The 20,811-nt window shown below is 43.9% G+C and overlaps 2 protein-coding genes across 8 annotated transcripts in view; one reads left to right on the forward strand and one right to left on the reverse strand.

The window, feature by feature from the left end:
* The window catches only part of LOC137654645 (glycerate kinase), a 94,838-nt gene extending 82,756 nt beyond the window's left edge, over nt 1–12,082 (forward strand). Inside the window, exon 5 of the transcript XR_011046671.1 lies at nt 11,945–12,082. The gene's annotated coding sequence lies outside the window, so the exon portion shown is untranslated. The remainder of the gene's footprint in view (nt 1–11,944) is intronic.
* LOC137654644 (pyruvate dehydrogenase phosphatase regulatory subunit, mitochondrial) overlaps nt 1–20,811 on the reverse strand; it is a 660,498-nt gene that overhangs the window by 7,091 nt on the left and 632,596 nt on the right. For all 7 annotated transcript variants that reach the window (XM_068388459.1, XM_068388461.1, XM_068388455.1 and 4 more), the window contains exon 16: nt 11,933–12,133. In XM_068388459.1, coding sequence (XP_068244560.1) covers nt 11,933–12,133 — 201 coding nt within the window. The remainder of the gene's footprint in view (nt 1–11,932; nt 12,134–20,811) is intronic.

The following is a 20,811-nucleotide window of genomic DNA, read 5'->3' on the forward strand; positions in this document are numbered from 1 at the left end:
GCTTTCCCCGAAAGGGGGAATGCTCAGGAGGAAGGAGCAATGAATGTTGGATGCTTCTTGCTCAATGCTGAGACTTTGGAGTTAGTATATCCGGCCCCTTTCTGGGTCTTGGTAAGGATGGCTTGTGCCTTGTTATGTTCGAGGACAATGACTTCCTTCGGTATAGTCTCCTCGCGGGATGTTGGTTCATCTCGCAGTCTCACGTAGCAATCTGGGTACGCTGAAAGCTGGGCCAGAATTGAAGCTCTTCAAGGGGATTAGACCCCAACTTCTAGGAGATGTAAAGCTTCCCATTCAACATGGGCATGTGTTCCATCTACCTCCAGGGGTTGGTTTGGAGCAGTGAGGGAGGTCAGATATTTTAAGGGGCTTAGCGGAGCCCCTAGAAGTGCCAGGGAGCATGAGACCTGCACATCTTGTGGCCACCAAAGTCCCTACTTTTGTGGTAGCAGAACAGGACTGCACACTTCACCTTAGTCTCCTCCTGTAAGGAAAGAGAGAGTGAAATGAGTATAGGGTAATTTACCTCACTGATAAAATTACACATGCATAAAATAGTATACTTTACTATTATTTACCATAGCTTAGGATAGTAAGCTAGAAAAGAAGAAGGAAAGACACATATCTGTGTTTCCCCTCCAGGCAATTGCTGTGACCTACAATATTAATATTTCTGGGCTCAATCCCTGTGCCGCGCAGTGAAATGCTCCTTATGCACCATTTCAAAGGAATATAACTGCTAATATTACCAGAGAAAAAATGTAAAGGAATGCTAGGTTGAACTAGCTCGCTCACCTAATGGTGTCGGTATAGACTGGGGCGAAATACCAGAGGTCTCGTACCATTTAGACTTCTCCTCTTCGAAATCCCCCAATAGTGAGGTGCCGTTCAACCTCCCCTGCCTCGCAGACCAGTACTACTAACTCAACCCACGCTTGCCCATCACTCCTTTCAAGCACCTGATTCATATAAGTCCAAGTATTTTATTGTCGTGATTTTCATTGGATTTATCATCAACTTTCTCTCGATGGCCGATTCCCTAGATAAGTACCTTATCCATGAGTTGTTAGCGAGTTTGGGCAGTGTAATCTTTGTTTTTATTATTGAGAAGTGTTTATATATGAGCGGCGGCCCCGTTCTTACTTTCGCCTCTGCCCTTTGTCTCGTTAGTTCGTCCGTCTTTAATATTCGTTCGAACCTTTAGGAGTTTTTTCCTTATATTCATATAGTACACCGACTTTATGCTTTCATATAGCATTTATTTTATGTTGTCCTATGATATCGGTGTTAGCGTTTCATCAGGAGTAGGTTATGTTGGTATGCCTGCATTCGTGCATGTTGGTGGATAGCGTCACCATTGAGATTGTTTCGCTAGTTCTAGGAGCTTTAATTTCGACCATCTCACTTATTATTAGTAAAACCTTTTGTTTTATTACGCTCCACCTAGTTTTACGTTTGGTTCGAGTGGGACTCTCGCGTATTTTGTTGTTTTTACTGTTCGATCTACCGCTTCAGTAACTAGGTTGGTACCCCTGCTTTCCATCGCCTGATGGCGTCATGCTCCTCCCTTACTACTCGCCCGAGTCCCTCTCTCGCCATATTTTTTCTGCATGCCTGACCTTACTTACGTGATTTCGCTTTTAATTCATTAATTATTTTTATGTATTTGTGCATTGATATTATATTTATTGCTTACTCCGTTATGATCATATTTTTGGGATTTTCATGTCATGATTGAGGGGATCTCCAGTTGGTAGCCCTGTCTACCACTGCGCACTGGCGATTTCCCGGTACCATTCCCCCCCCCCAACAAGTTGGGGAGGCTATTCCATCCCCCCCCCCTTCAGTGTACACCCTTCCTCTCACTCGATGGTTGTTGGTTATGATTTACGGGTCAAGTATGCTTGTACCTCAGTCTTCCATCAACGTTCCGACATATTGAGGACTGAGTATACCAACGGGGTATGACTTAGTCTCATTCATTCATACCGGGCGGTTTCGTCTTCCCCCTCCCGTCGTCCCGATTGGCCATCGGTCGGGGAGGGGGAAGGCCGGGACCACCGGGGACTATCACACGTGATTAGTCGGTATAACTGCACCTTGGTGTAACCTTGCTTTTAGCTACGGTTGTTAGAATGAGCACTTATATTAGGAGTGTCCCCACCTACGGTACCTCCTGCTATTATCGTCCGTATAGGACTTATTATATCCCATATCATTATATTATATTCTACATGAATCATTACCTTTGTCCCGGTACCTCCGGTAAGGTAGGGGGGTTCCACTGGCTCCCCCCGCGCTCTCCCGTTGTACCCTCCCGTCTTCAGACATCGGAGCCGCCGGGCTCTTAACTACAAGATCGGTTGACACTGACACGGTTTTGATTAATATCCTCCCTCCGGGAGCCCTATTCATTACAGACATTAGTTTTAGATCATAATTGGCGTTTTCTATTTATGTACTTTAAGGATGTATCTTAGGTACTTTAAGTTACTTTAAGTTTACTTACCAACCCTGTTCCCCGGCCCCGGGGGCCCCGGAACCAGTTATGATTATATATTCATCACTGTTTTTTGCATCCTTTTTCATACCCGGCTCTGCCGGATTGCTCTTGGAATAGTCTCAGTTCTCTGCATGTTTAGTCTAAGGCTATACATTTATTTTATTAACTGGCAGGTCCTGGACCCTCCGGGACCCCTTATAGAGAAACTAGTAGATGCTCATGGACTATTCCTTTTACAGGTGGTCCGTTGCCGGATGACAGCCTGCGCGGCCGTCCTTCACCAGCCTTGCGGACATGCTGTCTGTCGGTCCCACGCGGACTGTGGGATCCAGATGGACGATATTGTGGTATGGCACCCTGACAACTGCCTTATCTGTTATGACCTTATCTCCACCCTCGCTTCAGATTCGGTGAGCCTCTTTCAGTCATTTTTGTATTTACTTCCCTTCACTGGGCGACATCAATATGATAGATAATCATTGACTTCTGTTATGAATCTTCGGGTTCATTTATCATTTTGTCCCTCGGGTTTGCTAACCTTATCCCCGTCCTTTCAGAGTTCCCAGGCGGTTAAAACTTCAGCAAGAGCCACTTTGAAATTGTGGGTAGGCGGCTTCGCCCGTAACGTAAAGGCCAGGAAGCCCTACGTCCTCTCAGAAGATTATTGTAGTCTTATCTACCCGAACGCAAAATCTTCGGCAGCAGTGCCTAGGCAAGTGGCGGCTCCTATAATTGCTGACATTGCGGAAACCGTAGAACTCAATCTCGTCCAGGATACAGACATCCCTGACGACCCGGACCCCATTGAAGACAATGTTACGGCTCTGACCTTAGACATAGAGCCCATGGTTTTTGACGAACCAGACACAGGTAAGGTTGTAAGTGAGGCAGGTGGGTCTGGCGCTAAGACCTCTCTTCTTAGCCCCTCTTTTTCTTCAACTTCTAATAATTCTTCCTTTCTTGGTTTTGAAGGGAACCACGAATCCTCCCCGAGATCGCTCTCGGTTCCTGCCAAGGTCAAATCTCAGAAAAGACCTTTAGTGAGGACTCGTAAGAATCCTAAACTACCTGGATCATCGAAGCCCAAGAAGGCTCCCCTCCCCGGAGCTCCTAGTGACTCGACTAGCACTGCCCCTATGTCTCAGGACCCGGGAGTGCAGTCATCCCCCTTAATTACCACAACCAACCTCGACCCGGTGGCCCTCACGAATATGTTGTCGAGGGTCGTTACGGAGCAGATTAGTTCTATACTTTCTGCCGTCACCAGAAGACTAGATACCCTGGAAGGTGGACTGCCTCAACAACAGCAGTTCCTCATCCCGGACGCCTCAAAACTTCCACCCTTCACGAAGAACAACCCGTGGAAAATGGCGCTCCACTGTCCTTTCACGGACGGAATGTTGACCATCGAGGGTTTTGGGACCAGGCCCATTGAAGATTTTGAGTTCTTCCCTCCCGGTCTTCAATTTCCTTTCCCCGGCTTCGCCCGGCTTACGGAAGAGGCTCTTGTCCGGCTAGATAAGGTCCCTAAAGAGACCGTTATCTTTCCGAAGGAAAAGGCTCAGTCTGTTTGGGTTCGAACCTTAAATGAGTGGGGTTGTACAAACACCATGCTGACCCCCCACAAGAGTACTTACACCATGTTTCTTGTGGACGAACAGACCCCCACTCCTTGCGTCACCAAAATGGTTGAATTAGCCCTTCAGGCAGTGACCGAAGATAAGCCTTTGCCACAACTCCGGGAGATAGATCCTACATCTCTGCTGTTCCCATCAGATAATGAATGTTGGCTTAACATTCAATCGACATTCACTTCTGGTAAGCTATCCGCGGACTGTGCATCGACGCAATTCAGTGAACGCCTCCCAAGACTACCTGAAACCTTAATCCGACTCGAGTTCGAGTCCCGGTCTAGGTTTAGCCGGAGCCTCAACGTCTCGACTATGGCGGAGATGTTTTCTCTTACTTATGACGAGGAACACTCTTTTTAAAGTTATGACTAAAGCCACCCTGCAATCTTTGTTAGCAGATTGCTACGACTTCTTGGTGGCCAAAAGACGTTGCCGTAAGCATGTCTTATCTGAAGCCACTATCCGCCATGAGCCAAATAAGCTCATTAAAGCCTCTGCTTGGGGTCCGGACCTATTCCCGGAGGACATGGTCAACTCGGCATTGAGCGAAGCTGCCAGAGTGAACCAGAGCCTCAAAGTCCGTTGGGGTCTCACTCCCAAACGGAAGTTCGAACAATCGAGCATTCACTCCTGGGGCAGAAAGAGGCTACGCCCTTATAGCTCTACCCAATTCCACCAACCTATTCAAGTAGTCCAGTCGGCCCCGGTCTCTCAGGGCATCCAACCCTCCACCTCCAAGTCTCAGCCCCAAGTGAAGTATGTCCTCGTCCCTGAAAGCCAAGTGGCCTCGAACTCGTTTACCTCTCCTGTTTATAACCCGGTCTATGAGTCCCGGTTTTCCTCCCAAGGATACCAACGAGGCAGGGGCCCCGGTTCGAGGGGTTCTTTTCAGAACAGAAGCAAAGGGAGATATTTCTCCCGTGGAAAAGGGTCACGTGGTGGCCGAGGCGGTAAAACCTCCAACTACTGACGGTCTTCAGGTAGGAGGGAGACTTTATGTGTTCCGGAGTCGCTGGAAATTCAGTCCTTGGGCCTTCAGCATAATATCCAAGGGCCTGGGGTGGAGTTGGATAGAAGGGCCTCCTCCACCGAACAAATTCCATCAACCCTCGACACCGGACCTACTTTTGTTTACCCAAGATCTTCTTCGCAAGAACGCGATCAAGGAAACGAAATATCTGAAGTTTCAAGGTCGCTTATTCAGCGTTCCGAAGAAAGACTCCGACAGCCGAAGGGTCATCCTCGATCTGTCTCGACTAAACTTGTCCATTCAATGCGACAGGTTTCACATGCTTACCGTCTCGCAGGTGCGAACCTTGCTTCCCCGTGGGGCCGTCACCACCTCCATCGATCTTACCGATGCTTACTATCACGTTCCAATAGCGAGACACTTCCGCCCATTCCTAGGATTCAGACTGGACGACAAGGCTTACACGTTCAAAGCGATGCCTTTCGGGCTCAACATCGCGCCCAGAATCTTCACGAAACTGGCGGAATCGGTCATTCAGGAACTCCGATCCCACGGAATCCAAGTCGTCGCATACCTGGACGATTGGCTAATCTGGTCAGACAACGTCGAGGATTGTCTCAAGGCAACAAACAAGGTGATCCAATATCTTCAGTTTCTGGGATTCCAAATAAACTTCGGAAAGTCTCGTCTGTAACCAAAGACCAAATTTCAGTGGCTGGGATTACGGTGGGACCTACGTTCTCACACTCTATGTCTCCCCAGGTCCAAGAGGATAGAGATTGCGAAAAATACCAAACGCTTTCTCGGGGAAAAGGTAACTTCCAGAAGGAACCAGGAGAGGATTCTAGGGTCCCTACAATTCGCTTCAGTGACAGACCTCCTTCTGAAAGCGAAACTGAAAGACATCAACCGAGTTTGGCGCTCCAGAGCGAACACCAAACGTCGGGACAAGAAGACACGCCTTCCTCCCATTCTTCGGAAGAGGCTTCTCCCATGGACAACCGCCAAGAGCCTATCAAAGTCGGTTCCGTTGCAGTACCCCCCTCCAAGGATAGTCATCCACACGGATGCCTCCCTATCAGGTTGGGGAGGCTACTCCCAACACAGGAAAGTTCAGGGCCTTTGGTCCACAATGTTCCAGCAATTTCACATAAACGTCCTGGAGGCCATGGCTGTCTTACTAACCTTGAAACGTCTTTCCCCGGCCAAGAAACAACATCTGAGGATAGTCCTCGACAACGAAGTCATAGTCCGTTGTCTAAACAGAGGGGGCTCCAAGTCAGGTCCCATCAATCACGTGATGGTGGCAATCTTCTCCCTGGCGGCCTCAAACCAATGGCACCTATCCGCCGTCCATCTGGCTGGAGTTCGGAACGTTGTGGCAGACGCACTCTCCAGGACGGTACCGTTGGAGTCAGAATGGTCACTAGATCGCAAATCCTTTCAATGGATCCTCTTCCAAGTGCCGGATCTCCAGGTAGACCTCTTCGCGACGGAATCCAACCACAAGCTGAAATGTTATGTGGCCCCCAACCTGGACCCTCGGGCTTACGCCACGGATGCCATGTCTCTCGACTGGAACGCCTGGGAAAGGATTTACCTTTTCCCACCGGTGAACCTACTGATGAAAGTGCTGGACAAACTTCAAACCTTCAAAGGTCAAGTAGCCCTGGTGGCCCCCAATTGGCCCAAGAGCAATTGGTTTCCTCTTTTACTGGAGCTGAATCTCCACCCTCACCAGATTCCCAACCCGACTTTGACCCAGATAGTACAAACGTGCACTGTGTTCGCTTCCTCAAACATTCAGACCACCCTAACTTTATGGACTTCATGAAGTTTGCGGCACACAAAGGGGCTAACATAGACCCCCAGAATACTTTATTTTTAGAATCTGACAAGAGAGACTCCACTCTTCGTCAATATGACTCAGCGGTCAAAAAACTAGCTAAGTTTTTGAAAGATTCTAGTACTGACTTTATGACACTAAACCTAACGGTAACCTTTTTCAGAACCTTGTTTGAGTCGGACTTAGCAGCTAACACTATTACTACCATCAAGTCTGCCTTGAAGAAGATTTTTCTAATCAGCTTTAATATAGATCTAACAGATTCATTGCTAGCTTCGATCCCAAGAGCCTGTGCCAGACTGAGACCATCTTCTCGTCCTAGCCCGATTTCCTGGTTTCTCAATGATGTTCTTAAACTAGCGTCAGAAACCGTCAACGATTCATGTGAGTATATCCCTCTACTCAGGAAAACTCTCTTTCTCGTGAGTTTAGCATCTGGCGCCAGGATTTCGGAATTAGCTGCCTTATCAAGGGATCCAGGCCACATAGAGCTCCTTCCGTCAGGAGAGGTCCTCCTCTCCCCAGACAAGGTCTTCTTGGCCAAAAATGAAGACCCTCAGAATAGATGGTCCTCCTGGAAAATTATCCCTCTCCTTCAGGATCCTTCCCTATGCCCGGTTACCACTCTAAAGTCCTTTCTATCAAGGACTTCCTATAAGACCTCGGGACCCTTGTTCATCAGGGAGCGGGGAGGGACTATAACTTTGAAAGGGATCAGACAACAGATCTTGTATTTCATTAAACAGGCCAATCCAGAGTCTTTTCCTCACGTCCACGACATTCGGGCGGTAGCGACCTCAATAAATTTTTTCCATCATATGAACTTTACAGATCTCTCTAAATATACCGGATGGAAATCCCCCTCAGTGTTCAAGCGGCACTATCTTAAACAATTAGAGGCCCTTCAACTCGCTACCGTAGCTGCAGGGAGCGTGGTATCCCCCGGACAAATTCCTTCTAACTAATCCCTGAATCCTATATCTTCCACCTTCTTCCTCTTACCTGCCTCACTTACAGTTCCTACCTGAGTTCGGTTTGTTGTATCACACCCATGGGTGTTCCTAGTTCGTAACATTGCCATTTTTTATCATTGTTCAATTTATTCTTACCATACGAACTGTATTTCTTTAGTGTTCAAGTGTATGTAATTTGTTCCAGTGTTTGACCTTAATTGGTTTTATTTCAAGTTAATGTTCTTTTGTCTTCCCTTCCTGGGATGTTATACCTTATCATGCTGATGTTATTAAAGACGTCCGTCTTCTACGTTAACTTTTGATTAAACCACTGTTTGTTATGTTGATTTTAATTCGTTCCCGTATAGTTAATGAAGTTTGGGTTCGTTTTCTCTGGTACTATTTCACTGCGCGGCACAGGGATTGAGCCCAGAAAAGGGATTTTGACGAAGGAAAAATCTATTTCTGGGCGAGAGACCTGTGCCGCCCAGTGAACCCACCCTATTTGCTCCCCCCCTGATCAGACCCCAAACTTAAAGGTGCTGTAAGGAGTGATGGGCAAGCGTGGGTTGAGTTAGTAGTACTGGTCTGCGAGGCAGGGGAGGTTGAACGGCACCTCACTATTGGGGGATTTCGAAGAGGAGAAGTCTAAATGGTACGAGACCTCTGGTATTTCGCCCCAGTCTATACCGACACCATTAGGTGAGCGAGCTAGTTCAACCTAGCATTCCTTTACATTTTTTCTCTGGTAATATTAGCAGTTATATTCCTTTGAAATGGTGCATAAGGAGCATTTCACTGCGCGGCACAGGGATTGAGCCCAGAAATAGATTTTTCCTTCGTCAAAATCCCTTTTTTAGTTTCCTTATTAGGGAAAATACAGAGTGGAATAAATCTCGTACATAGAGCCGGAGTCAGTGGATACTAACACTAACTCCACCACTTGTAAAATAATAATACTGACAGATAATCATTGATTTCTGATGATCTAGGATTCATCAGAATGTTGAAGGAATACTTCACCTCAACATTTTTTAAACGGTCTCACCAATGGACTGTGAAAGGATACACAGAGTATGGTGGAAATTTCATACTACTGTATCATTATATACTGTAGTTTTCTAACTGCTGTATTGTTATACTGCAGGAATACTGGCTACTGTATTGTCTTACACTGCAGTTTTGTCGGTATGCTACCGGGTTAGGCTAGTACCTGGCACCACTAGCTGACAGAGAGAGAGAAAGAATGGAAAGGACGACTATCGTATTATTATAGTTTAGTACAATAATTAGGGGTGTAGGGACTACTGTCTCTACTGCCTTCTTTCCAGAATGAGGATTTAAATGGAATGGGAGGAATACATTGATTCTAGCTTCCATCCAGCCACAATTTCTGCTGCTGGCTGTACTGCCGATTACAGGGTTTGTGGATGGCAGTCCAAGAGAGGACTGAAGAATACTCAAAGTATAATGGGTTTCCCACTGGCAGCTGTCTGGGCCGGCTCAACCTTTCCTGGAGCTTAGCTTCCTTTAGGGAGATGGGCAAAGCGGCAACCTAACAGCCTTTGTAGGAGCCCGGCCAGTAACCCAGTCAGCCCGGCAAGCGGGGTGATTGTGGAATATCGGCCACAAGAATCGTGACGGCTAGGCCGTCACTAAAGGACAGAAGGGGAAGGGAAAGGGTCTTATATTTTACAGAGAAAGGTGGCGGCAGGTATGCCACCTACTTTCGGCTGTAAATCAAGGAAGCAAAGTTTCCTATACCAGCACCGTCTTGGGCGGCAGAGGAATAACGATTCCCAAGCCTGAGACATTGCTGGATACAAGAGATGTCATCTAGTCCACATGGGACAAAGGTGGTGGCAATCATGCTACCCACTTTCGGTTGTGGACTAGGGAAGCCAAACTTCCTATACCGACAATGATGTAACTGGCAGGGGAATGACTATTCCCCTATCGGTAGCGTTGTCGCAACAAGACAGAATACCCTGAGTTACTGTCGTATTTCAAAGCCGGGATACTTGCTGGCAAAGAAGATCGATAGAAAACACTATCCAAGTCAAGCTGGAGTACACTACTCAATGGCGAAGACGGAAGGTAGGGTTGTCGCCTGGGCTGGCGGCACTCGTGGGGGGGAAGGAAGTGTTTATCCTCATTTCTCTAAAAGAGAAGCGTATCGAATTATACGAGTAATTCTAGGAGATATCTATATCCGACCGAATTAATAAAAACGATACAAGAGATTAAACGGGGATAACGTTACTGAAGTATACTAAAACGAGTTAGGCTAACCTAACCTGAGTCGGGACCTCAGCTACGCTAGTACCACCGAGGCCCTATCGTATACAGTACGATAGAAACATTTATTCAGAAGAGGAAATATTACATGTGTAGCTTATCTTCACTAGTATAATTTTGCCTAACTAGCTAGAACTTCTTTATAGCTAATTACCAGGAACGTCGTACTACTAACTAATTAAAGCATTTATGGCGTACAACAGCGGTCTTAAAATGGCCGCCTCCGGGGATGGCAGTACTCCGCTTAACACACCTAAATTATGTTAATTTAATTGTGAGAAGGGAGCCAAAAATTATACACAGGAAAGATTAAATACTCAACTTTCCAGAGGATGAAGATGCTGGAGATTGCATGATAATATTCCTTGAAACCAGTAACAACACCGAGAACAACGTGGGAGAACACCGTGCTTAAATGGCTCCTAATAAAGGAATAGTTACGCCGTAGTAGTACTGGGAGGGGATCCACCGGGTAACCTTGATAACGGCTCCCCTTCAATTTCGCCACTCTTCCCCCTCAAAGCGTAAAATCTATGCGGGGTGAAGATTGCCATGTGTCGTATCAAGAAATACGTCCCTTGATATTATGCGATATCCTTAAAAGTTATATTAAGGATACTCGTGCCAGGAGTTAGAATTCTGAATTCTGGAAACCTGTGGTTAATTCTCTGGGAGTATCACTGTAGCCAAATATCCCTTAGAAAGATACCTAAAGGAACCTTCCATCAGGACGACATGGCTGAGCCCAAAAAATTAAGTCAGTCAGTCAGTCTCCGTAATTGGATTTTTAATTCACCGTTAAATCTTCATATTTAGACATTATTAGAAACTCTTTGCATCATTACTAGATGATTTGATAATTGGAATAATAAGATTACTAAGTAATACACCGAAAAGAAATCATTCTGTCATATAAATGATGGAAGGCACTTCCGCCATACATATTATGTTAAAGGACGTGACGTGAAATCGGCAATATGTGAAACCATTTTCTTTCTTCTTGCAAGAAATGAAAGAAAATACTAAATTCCCATGCAGAAATACAGTACAGTACTTAATTATTATAATGTAAAAGAAAATATATTTCTAAGAAGATATTTGTCATATTAGTGAACTTTCTTTAGTTAAATATCCATCTATTATCAGAGATGAAATAAAACTAGTGTAGAGTCAAATTTATGCTAAGTAGTATTCATAATAACCGATACAGACACAAAATACTTTATATCGTTACTTGATATTTCGATAATAAAAGGAATACTAATACTAATCTTTAGCCTATTAAAAGGAAATCACTCTATTGCCCGCTCGCTTTTCAGCGGTAATATGACGTCACCAGACATGATATGAACTCCAAAGATATAAAAACTTTTCTTAATGTATTTTTTACTAAGTATGGATACTGTATATTATCAATAAGAGAAAATATTTTAACTTGCCAAGATAAATCAGTTCATTTTTATAAAAAAAAAAATAGATTACTTCCAAGGAAATTTTTCCTTTGTGTACTATTTCTGACAAACTTGTGACGTCATCACAGTGAAAAAAAAATGGTTGAACAGTCGTAAATCGCATAGGTTGTAAGTTGACAACTACCTGTATGATCGTTGATGTTACAGAATACCAGTCGTGCAGATATAAGGAAATTTTTCAATAATTATAAGATTTAAGTTTTTAATATAATGCAAAAATATCTTAGCAAATAAACTTTAATAACAGTTTGATGCTCACCTGATTGTTTAGGGTGTAACCATAACCAGTTGTGGTAGTTATGCCAACGAAGACACCATCTCGATAAATTGGTTCACCACCCCAGGCCCAGGGATCAACTTCTGGGTTATGATCTTCAAGTTGCAGCTGCACATACAATCTTTGGACTCCCTCTTTTTTCTGTTTCACCAAAGCTTCTCGACCAATGAAGTCTATATCTTTCTGTCAATGTAAAATTAAATCTTTCTATACATTATATAAAAAAGAACAAATAAAATATTAAATTTTATTAAGTAAATGTTTTCTCGCGATATGAAAAGCTCTTATCCTTTTGCCAACCTAATAGCTATCAAAGGGCAAATAACTATTTTCATTTAGTTGCCTAAATTTTCAAAACAGTAGGGAAAACTTCAATTGTTATGGGGCTGTTTGCTTTACAGGCTCTCCTCAACTTTATTACATTATTTGTTGTAATAATTGTCAACACTCCTTGGCTGTCACAATTCATGTAATCATAACTAATCAACTACCATTGTACAGTATATAATCTATTTTTTTGTATAATTTTTGTGTGTTTTTAAAACATATATTTTGTGATTTTATTTTGCTTAAATTCATAATTTGTTATGTTATTTGAATTGTCCAATTCTTGATATAAATCAGAATGATTACCCAATGACATTGAATATATTGGTTCCTCTTTGATGCAATTTCCTTATCAGAGTCCTTAGAAATGCAGAGTAGAATGGGAAATGTTTGGACTTGGGTAAGAAATGGATCTACAGTATATTAAATTTTATATTTTTGGAGAAGTGAGGATTAACCCTAAAGAAGGATCTACTCAGAATGAAAGGGCTGGTCTAATAATATCAGGGAGCAGTTAAAAGTAATTTGAAACACAAGATAAAAAACCAATAGAAAGATTTTACCATTCGCAGGTTTGATATTTGCCATTTTGATTATTTGCAAAAAGGCTGTGAAATTCCATTAAGCAATATTTATGGGTAATTAATCCCAGGTGTAATACTGTAACACCAAATACAGAACAGGCCTTGGTAGAAAAGAATGAATGATTTGAAGTTCTCTGACATCCTGACATTGTGGTAGAGAGAGAGAAAAAAAATCACAACAGTATTACACAAAGGTTTGAAAATGCAATTATATATCAGAATTGGTATCAATTTGCTCTCCTTTGTTATGTAACTTGGTAAGGTGTTTTCTATTTGATCTTGAGTAAGTTAAAAGGTTGCTGAGAACGCAACCATAACTAGTTTTTGTCAGCTGATGTTTATAAACACCAAGTAAAAGCATTTCAGATTCAATTCATTCTATTTTAACAAAGTAATTTTTAAAGCACTGGTATTAAAACAACAATACCAACAATAAAAAGAACTTACAGGATGCACAAAGTTTAAGGCATGTAATCGTACCTAGCATAAGCTAAGTTAGATTAGCCTAGGCCTACGGTAGGTCTCAAACTTCACCTACGATGTATAGGATGCAGGGAGATTTTTTTTTAGCCAAAATTTTGGGAAAAAAGTGCGTTCTATAGGCCATGAAATACGGTATGTATAATTAGGAAAAATGTTATTTTGATAATAAAATAAATTTTTGAATATACTTACCCGGTGATTATAATAGCTGCAACTCTGTTGCTCGACAGAAAAACTCTACGGAAAAATTCGCCAGCGATCGCTACACAGGTAGGGGGTGTACTCAACAGCGCCATCTGTCGTTCAGATACCCAGTACTTATTGTAAACAAAGAACTCAATTTTCTCCTCGGTCCACTGCGTCTCTATTGGGGAGGAAGGGAGGGTCCTTTAATTTATAATCACCGGGTAAGTATATTCGAAAATTTATTTTATTATCAAAATAACATTTTTCAATATTTAACTTAGCCGGTGATTATAATAGCTGATTCACACCCAGGGGGGTGGGTAGAGACCAGCAAAATCTGTTTACATCATATGAGCTAAGAATTTTTATTTCATTTTAGAAGTTATCAAAATAACAAAAACAAAATAAATAGGTACCTGGTAAGGAAGTCGACTTGAACAATTACTCTGCCTTTTTAAGTACGTCTTCCTTACGGAGCCTCGCGATCCTCTTAGGATGCTGAGCGACCCCTAGGATCTGAAGTATCAAGGGTTGCAACCCATACAACAGGACCTCATCAAAACCTCTAATCTAGGCGCTTCTCAAGAAATGACTTTGACCACCCGCCAAATCAACCAGGATGCGAAAGGCTTCTTAGCCTTCCGGACAACCCAAAAACAACAATAAAAACATTTCAAGAGAAAGATTAAAAAGGTTATGGAATTAGGGAATTGTAGTGGTTGAGCCCTCACCCACTACTGCACTCGCTGCTACGAATGGTCCCAGAGTGTAGCAGTTCTCGTAAAGAGACTGGACATCCTTAAGATAAAAAGATGCGAACACTGACTTGCTTCTCCAATAGGTTGCGTCCATTATACTTCGCAGAGATCTATTTTGTTTAAAGGCCACGGAAGTTGCGACAGCTCTAACTTCGTGTGTCCTTACCTTCAGCAAAGCTTGGTCTTCCTCATTCAGATGGGAATGAGCTTCTCGTATTAACAGTCTGATAAAATAGGATAAAGCATTCTTTGACATAGGCAAAGATGGTTTCTTAACTGAACACCATAAAGCTTCAGACGGGCCTCGTAAAGGTTTAGTTCGTTTTAAATAGAACTTAAGAGCTCTTACAGGGCATAAGACTCTTTCTAGTTCATTTCCAACCATATACGATAAGCTTGGAATATCGAACGATTTTGGCCAAGGTCGAGAAGGCAGCTCGTTTTTGACTAGAAAACCAAGTTGTAGAGAACATGTAGCCGTTTCAGATGAGAATCCGATGTTCTTGCTGAAGGCATGAATCTCACTGACTCTTTTAGCTGTGGCTAAGCATACCAGGAAAAGAGTCTTTAAGGTGAGATCTTTCAGGGAGGCTGATTGTAGCGGCTCGAACCTGTCTGACATAAGGAATCTTAGTACCACGTCTAAATTCCAACCAGGTGTAACCAAACGACGCTCCTTCGTGGTCTCAAAAGACTTAAGGAGGTCCTGTAGATCTTTATTGTTGGAAAGATCTAAGCCTCTGTGACGGAAGACTGATGCCAACATGCTTCTGTAACCCTCGATAGTGGGAGCTGAAAGAGATCGTTCTTTCCTCAGATATAAGAGGAAGTCAGCTATTTGAGTTACAGAGGTACTGGTCGAGGATACGGATACTGACTTGCACCAGTTTCGGAAGATTTCCCACTTCGATTGGTAGACTCTAAGGGTGGATGTTCTCCTTGCTCTAGCAATCGCTCTGGCTGCCTCCTTCGAAAAGCCTCTAGCTCTCGAGAGTCTTTCGATAGTCTGAAGGCAGTCAGACGAAGAGCGTGGAGGCCTTGGTGTACCTTCTTTACGTGTGGCTGACGTAGAAGGTCCACCCTTAGGGGAAGTGTTCTGGGAACGTCTACTAGCCATCGAAGTACCTCGGTGAGCCATTCTCTCGCGGGCCAGAGGGAAGCAACTAGCGTCAACCTTGTCCCTTCGTGAGAGGCGAACTTCTGCAGTACCTTGTTGACAATCTTGAACGGAGGGAATGCATATAGATCTAGATGTGACCAATCTAGGACAAAGGCCTCTATATGAACTGCTGCTGGGTCCGGGATTGGTGAGCAAAATATTGGGAGCCTCTTGGTCATCGAGGTTGCGAAGAGATCTATGGTTGGCTGGCCCCAGGTGGCCCAAAGTCTCTTGCATACATCCTTGTGGAGGGTCCATTCTGTTGGAATTATTTGTCCCTTCCGACTGAGACAACCTGCCATGACATTCAAGTTGCCTTGGATGAACCTCGTTACTAGTGATATGTTTAGACCTTTTGACCAGGTGAGGAGGTCCCTTGCGATCTCGTACAACGTCAGAGAGTAGGTCCCTCCTTGCTTGGAGATGTACGCCAAAGCCGTGGTGTTGTCCGAGTTCACCTCCACCACTTTGCCTTGAAGGAGAGACCTGAAGCTTTTCCAGGCCAGATGTACTGCCAGTAGCTCCTTGCAGTTGATATGCATTGTCCTTTGACTCGAGTTCCATATTCCCGAGCATTCCCGACCGTCTAATGTCGCACCCCAGCCTACGTCCGATGCGTCCGAGAAGAGAACGTGGTTGGGAGTCTGAACAGCCAGGGGAAGACCCTCTCTTAGGTTGATATAGTCCTTTCACCAAGTCAGACAAGACTTTATCTTTTCGGAAACCGGGATCGAGACCGCTTCTAGCGTCTTGTCCTTTTTCCAGTGAAAAGCTAGATGGTATTGAAGAGGACGGAGGTGTAGTCTTCCTAGTGACACAAATTGTTCCACGGATGACAGCGTCCCTACCAGACTCATCCACAGCCTGACTGAGCAGCGTTCCTTCTTCAGCATCTTCTGGATGGATAGCAGGGCTTGATCTATTCTGGGGGCTGATCGTCTTGTTGTTCAGCAACGTCCTCATCAGAGGGTTCCTCATCCGAAAACTGATGAGGAAACGGCAACGGAGTGGGCAACGTCTGGCTCGCTGAGTCCGGTCGCACTGGTGGATGCGTGACGGAGCCGGACGCAATATCATGGAACTGCTGCACAGTCTGTGAACTGTCAACAACCATGGGTGCGCGAGGAAGCACAGCGTCAACCCGAGACTGTCTAGACCGTCTGGGTTGTGCGGTCAACACCCTACCGGGTTGCTGAGGTTGACGCACTGCGTCAAAACAAGTCACCTCTGCTGGTTGTTGAACGTCCTGAACGTCAACAACCACCTCCGAGCGTCGCTTAACGTCAACGTGCGGCTGGCAACCCACACTGGGTCGCATCGGTGGAGGAACCACCTCAACTGGCAGACGCGAGTAGGTTACCTCAGCGTCAACAGGGCGCACAACCGACCGGTTGGAAGGTTGTTGGCCAGAAGGTTCGGTAGCAACCTTCTCCGCATTAAAGTCCTCTATCAAGGACGCAAGCTTGGACTGCATGTCTTGCAGCAAAGCCCATTTAGGGTCTACGGGAGCAGGGGTGGCAACAGACGGGGTTAGCGACTGAGGCGGAACCGTTTACCATCCCTGAAAGCCTTGTTATGCGTGACATAATTGTACAGCAAAACTTCAAAGGCTCGACAACAGCTGTGAAGTTGACCTGTAAACAACTTGGAGCGTCTCCTGGCCAGGCGCCAGGGAGAGCCTACGAGAATTGAGAAGTCTATCTGGGCAGAGGCATGAACTCCCAAGCCGAGAACTTCTCTCGTGTCATATCAGACTCTCTCTCTATAAACCAGTTTACAAGAAGGGAAAGCAAAGGCTGTATCCCCCAAACTCCTCCTGGTGAAAAACCAGTCGCCTAGCCAACGTAAAACTCTCTAGGAGAGCGAGAGAGCACTAGCTTAAAAACAACGGCTTCGAAGTAGCTAGGCCTAGTGTAAGCTCTGACGTTTAGGCGAACGAGGAGCAGCAGTTACAAAAAGATCCGGACAAAGATCCTTAAAAAAATCATCATGATTTAATTAAAGTCCATAGGAGGCTAAGCAGCTTGAGGCTCCTCTCCATCTGACAGAGTCCTCAAGGGAATATCAGTAGGAGGGGGAACAGCAACTTCCTCATCTACAGAAACCTTGTCCGATAAAAGCTGAGTCTCAAGCAAGGGAGAGACCTACCGTGGTGGCAATGCTTTACAAGCAGAGTCCACACTCACTGGTGCATTAGTAGCGGACCAGAACGCAACGTCATGTAACTGCTTGACAGTCTGTGAACTGTCAACAACTGAACTGTCAACCACAACAGGTGCGTGAGGACGCACAGCGTCCACTCGAGACTGCTTTGACTGCCTAGACTGAGCAGTCAAAACAACTCTAGAATGCGGAGGTTGACGCACAGCGTCAAAACAAGTCAACTCCGATTGTTAGTGAACGTCTTGAACGTCAACAGGAGCATCAGCAAGTGGCCTAACGTCCAAATGCGGCTGAAAAACAACACGAGACCGCATCGAGTGTGGTTCTAAACAACCTGACTGACGTGACTAAGCTACGCCAACGTCAACAGAAAGCACAAAGGAACGTTAGGTTGGCTGAAAGCCAGGATATCGATGAGATCGGCTAGACTCAACGGACTAATCGGCAGAATAGTCTTCCATAAGGGAGGCAAGCATATACTGCATGTTTTGCCATACAACCCCTTAAGGATCAACGGAAATGGTTGTGGTAATAGACGAGGGTAACGTCTGTGACCGCAACACTTTGCCTACAAAAAAAGACTCTCAGAGTCTGTGTTACGCTTTTGTTAGGCGGCGAGCAGTTATCCGATGACTGCATAGGGTCAGAGCTGTTCTAATGGTTGTAACCTGGACGCTGGACCTGTCCTGAAAGGACTGACTTTCGCTTAAGCGCTTCGAAACCTTGTGACAGGTTTCTTATGCGAAAAGCCTTCGGATGGCGAGGAGAAACAACGTCTCTCTCGTCTTATGGTAGGGGAGATCTTGGTAAGATACACCCAATACCATAGAGGGAAAACGTCTGTTCGTTGGTCAAGGCCTCTCGAACCCATAAGTCGTTTGACATTACTTCTCCCCTGGGCTTGGGAGCATGTAAGAGGTCCCGGACTAGGTGAACGACAGGCACGAACAGACGAACCCTCGGACGCAACACTGTAACACTTTGCGCCTCGGACGCAACACTGTAACACTTTGCGCATATCACTTTATCATTTCGATTTTCTGTTTTGCACTATTTCTACCTGAAACACGCAATTCTACCCTTCATTAAAAGGTAGTAATTGCGAAATCAGTCGTATAATGCAAGCTCATTAATACCAGCAAAAAACAGAAAACATATTTTAAGATAAAAAAAAAAAAAAAAAATCAGTGGCTGGGAAAGAGACTAAACACTAGTTCATATAACTACGTTTTCAATCTCTCACCGCACATAGCCTGGGGACGAGAATAAAAACCTAAAAACGTTTTATCCTTCCTCCCCGTACAGCGACTAGGGATGCGAGTAACACGAGAACAACGTTACCCGCTTGAACGGAACGTTTTCTCTCCTCTCTCTCCCTCCGTCTCTATCTCTCTCTCTCTTTCTCTTGATTTCGCACCTAAGAGAAGAGCCCAATTATATCTCGTCAAAAAAAACATGTTATTTGACTAAAGGAAAAAACTGAAAGGTTTTTCAAATAAAAAGTTCCTTTAAATTAGAATTTAAAACATTTAAGCTAAGAAAGAATGAACAAAACGTCAGTATCGATTTACTCTTACTGCAAAGTGAAACCGTGATACACTCTCTCTCTAACGTAACGATAGAGTGCATGTTGAACGTCCTGAACGTCAACAACTGCGTAGCATAAAAAAACTAAACGTTAGTTCATCTTTGAAAACAGTACGAAGACTATCAAAGAAATTCTTTCATAAAATATTACATTTAAAAAGTTTTAAATCCTTAGCTCTTTAAAAGCTAATTACGAAATAAAGGGCTCAACGTTGATTAACTTCGGTTTCCAAGTTAGGACCGCCTACTCTCAGGAAAGGTCTATCTAAACAAAACATTAAAATTTATTTTATATGTTTATAATAAATGGAAAGTTCATCGAAGAGGCCTAATAAAGGCGGAGAGATATAAAATATATAGAGGAAAATCTATAACGTGATAAGATAATTACTAAAAGCCTAAACACACTTCCGTCTAAGGGAAGGGTCGGCCATTTTAAAAGTGAAAGAAAGTCCATACTCTCTTTGTCACCATAATTAAATCTATCCAAAACGAGTTCAAGATTTAAGATGAAGATAAAACACCTGCATAGCGAAAGCTCAAAACTAGAATAAAGTACTTCACCAATTAGTTGTGAAAAAACTCCAGTTTAGCAACAGCGAATAAGAGCGTCTTGTCGATAGCTCGACAGAGAGAAAATTGAGTTCTTTGTTTACAATGAGTACTGGGTATCTGAACGACAGATGGCGCTGTTGAGTACACCCCCTACCTGTGTAGCGATCGCTGGCGAATTTTTCCTTAGAGTTTTTCTGTTGAGCAACAGAGTTGCAGCTATTATAATCACCGGCTAAGTTAAATATTGAAAAATACAAATTATTTTTAAAAAAATGTGATTTATTCCAACTAGAATACAAACGCTCATCGTTTAATAAAATACTTATTCTTAGGGAGGAGGAAGTCGATTCTGTACAGGAGCATAAGTAATAACTTGAATCAACCTCCTAATAACCTGAGTATGGAAATACCACAGGTCTTAGGTTGGGTTCCTACCAGGAGACTGGTAAACGGGCCATATAAGAATTTACAGTATCTGATATGATACAGTGGCATGAAGCTGTGGTCCCTTCCTTTAAGGGGTCAGGAACTACTCGGGTATCGTTCACCCCCTGCTTTTCTTGAAACCACGACTGGCCTTCCTGAACTTCAACTTATTAATCTTCCTGGTAGAAGTGTCAGAATAAAAAATGGTAAACAGGTCTTCTAGGAGTTCTAGGAGAAGGAGACTCCAAAATCAAAGCATTGTTCTCTAGTCATGGGTAGTGCCATAGCCTCTGTACCATGGCCTTCCACTGTCTTGGATTTGAGTCCTCTTGCTTTAAGTTTTTATAGTTTATATAAGAAAGATCCAATTTAATGTTGTTAATGTTATAAAAAATTTAATCTTTTATTTTTTAGTACTTCTGTTATAGTTTATTTATTTCCTTTTTCTTTTTCTCACTGGGCTATTTTTCCCTGTTGGAGCCCTTGGGCTTGTAGCATCTTGCTTTTCCAACTAGGGCTATAGCTTAGCTTGTAATAAAATAATGATAATAATAATAATTATAATATATTATTACAAGGTTGTACTGTAGTGTGAATCTATGCCAGTTCAGCCATAAGCCATAGCCAGTCCGA

The sequence above is a fragment of the Palaemon carinicauda genome, chromosome 15, assembly GCF_036898095.1.
Source record: "Palaemon carinicauda isolate YSFRI2023 chromosome 15, ASM3689809v2, whole genome shotgun sequence".
Lineage (NCBI taxonomy): Eukaryota > Metazoa > Arthropoda > Malacostraca > Decapoda > Palaemonidae > Palaemon > Palaemon carinicauda.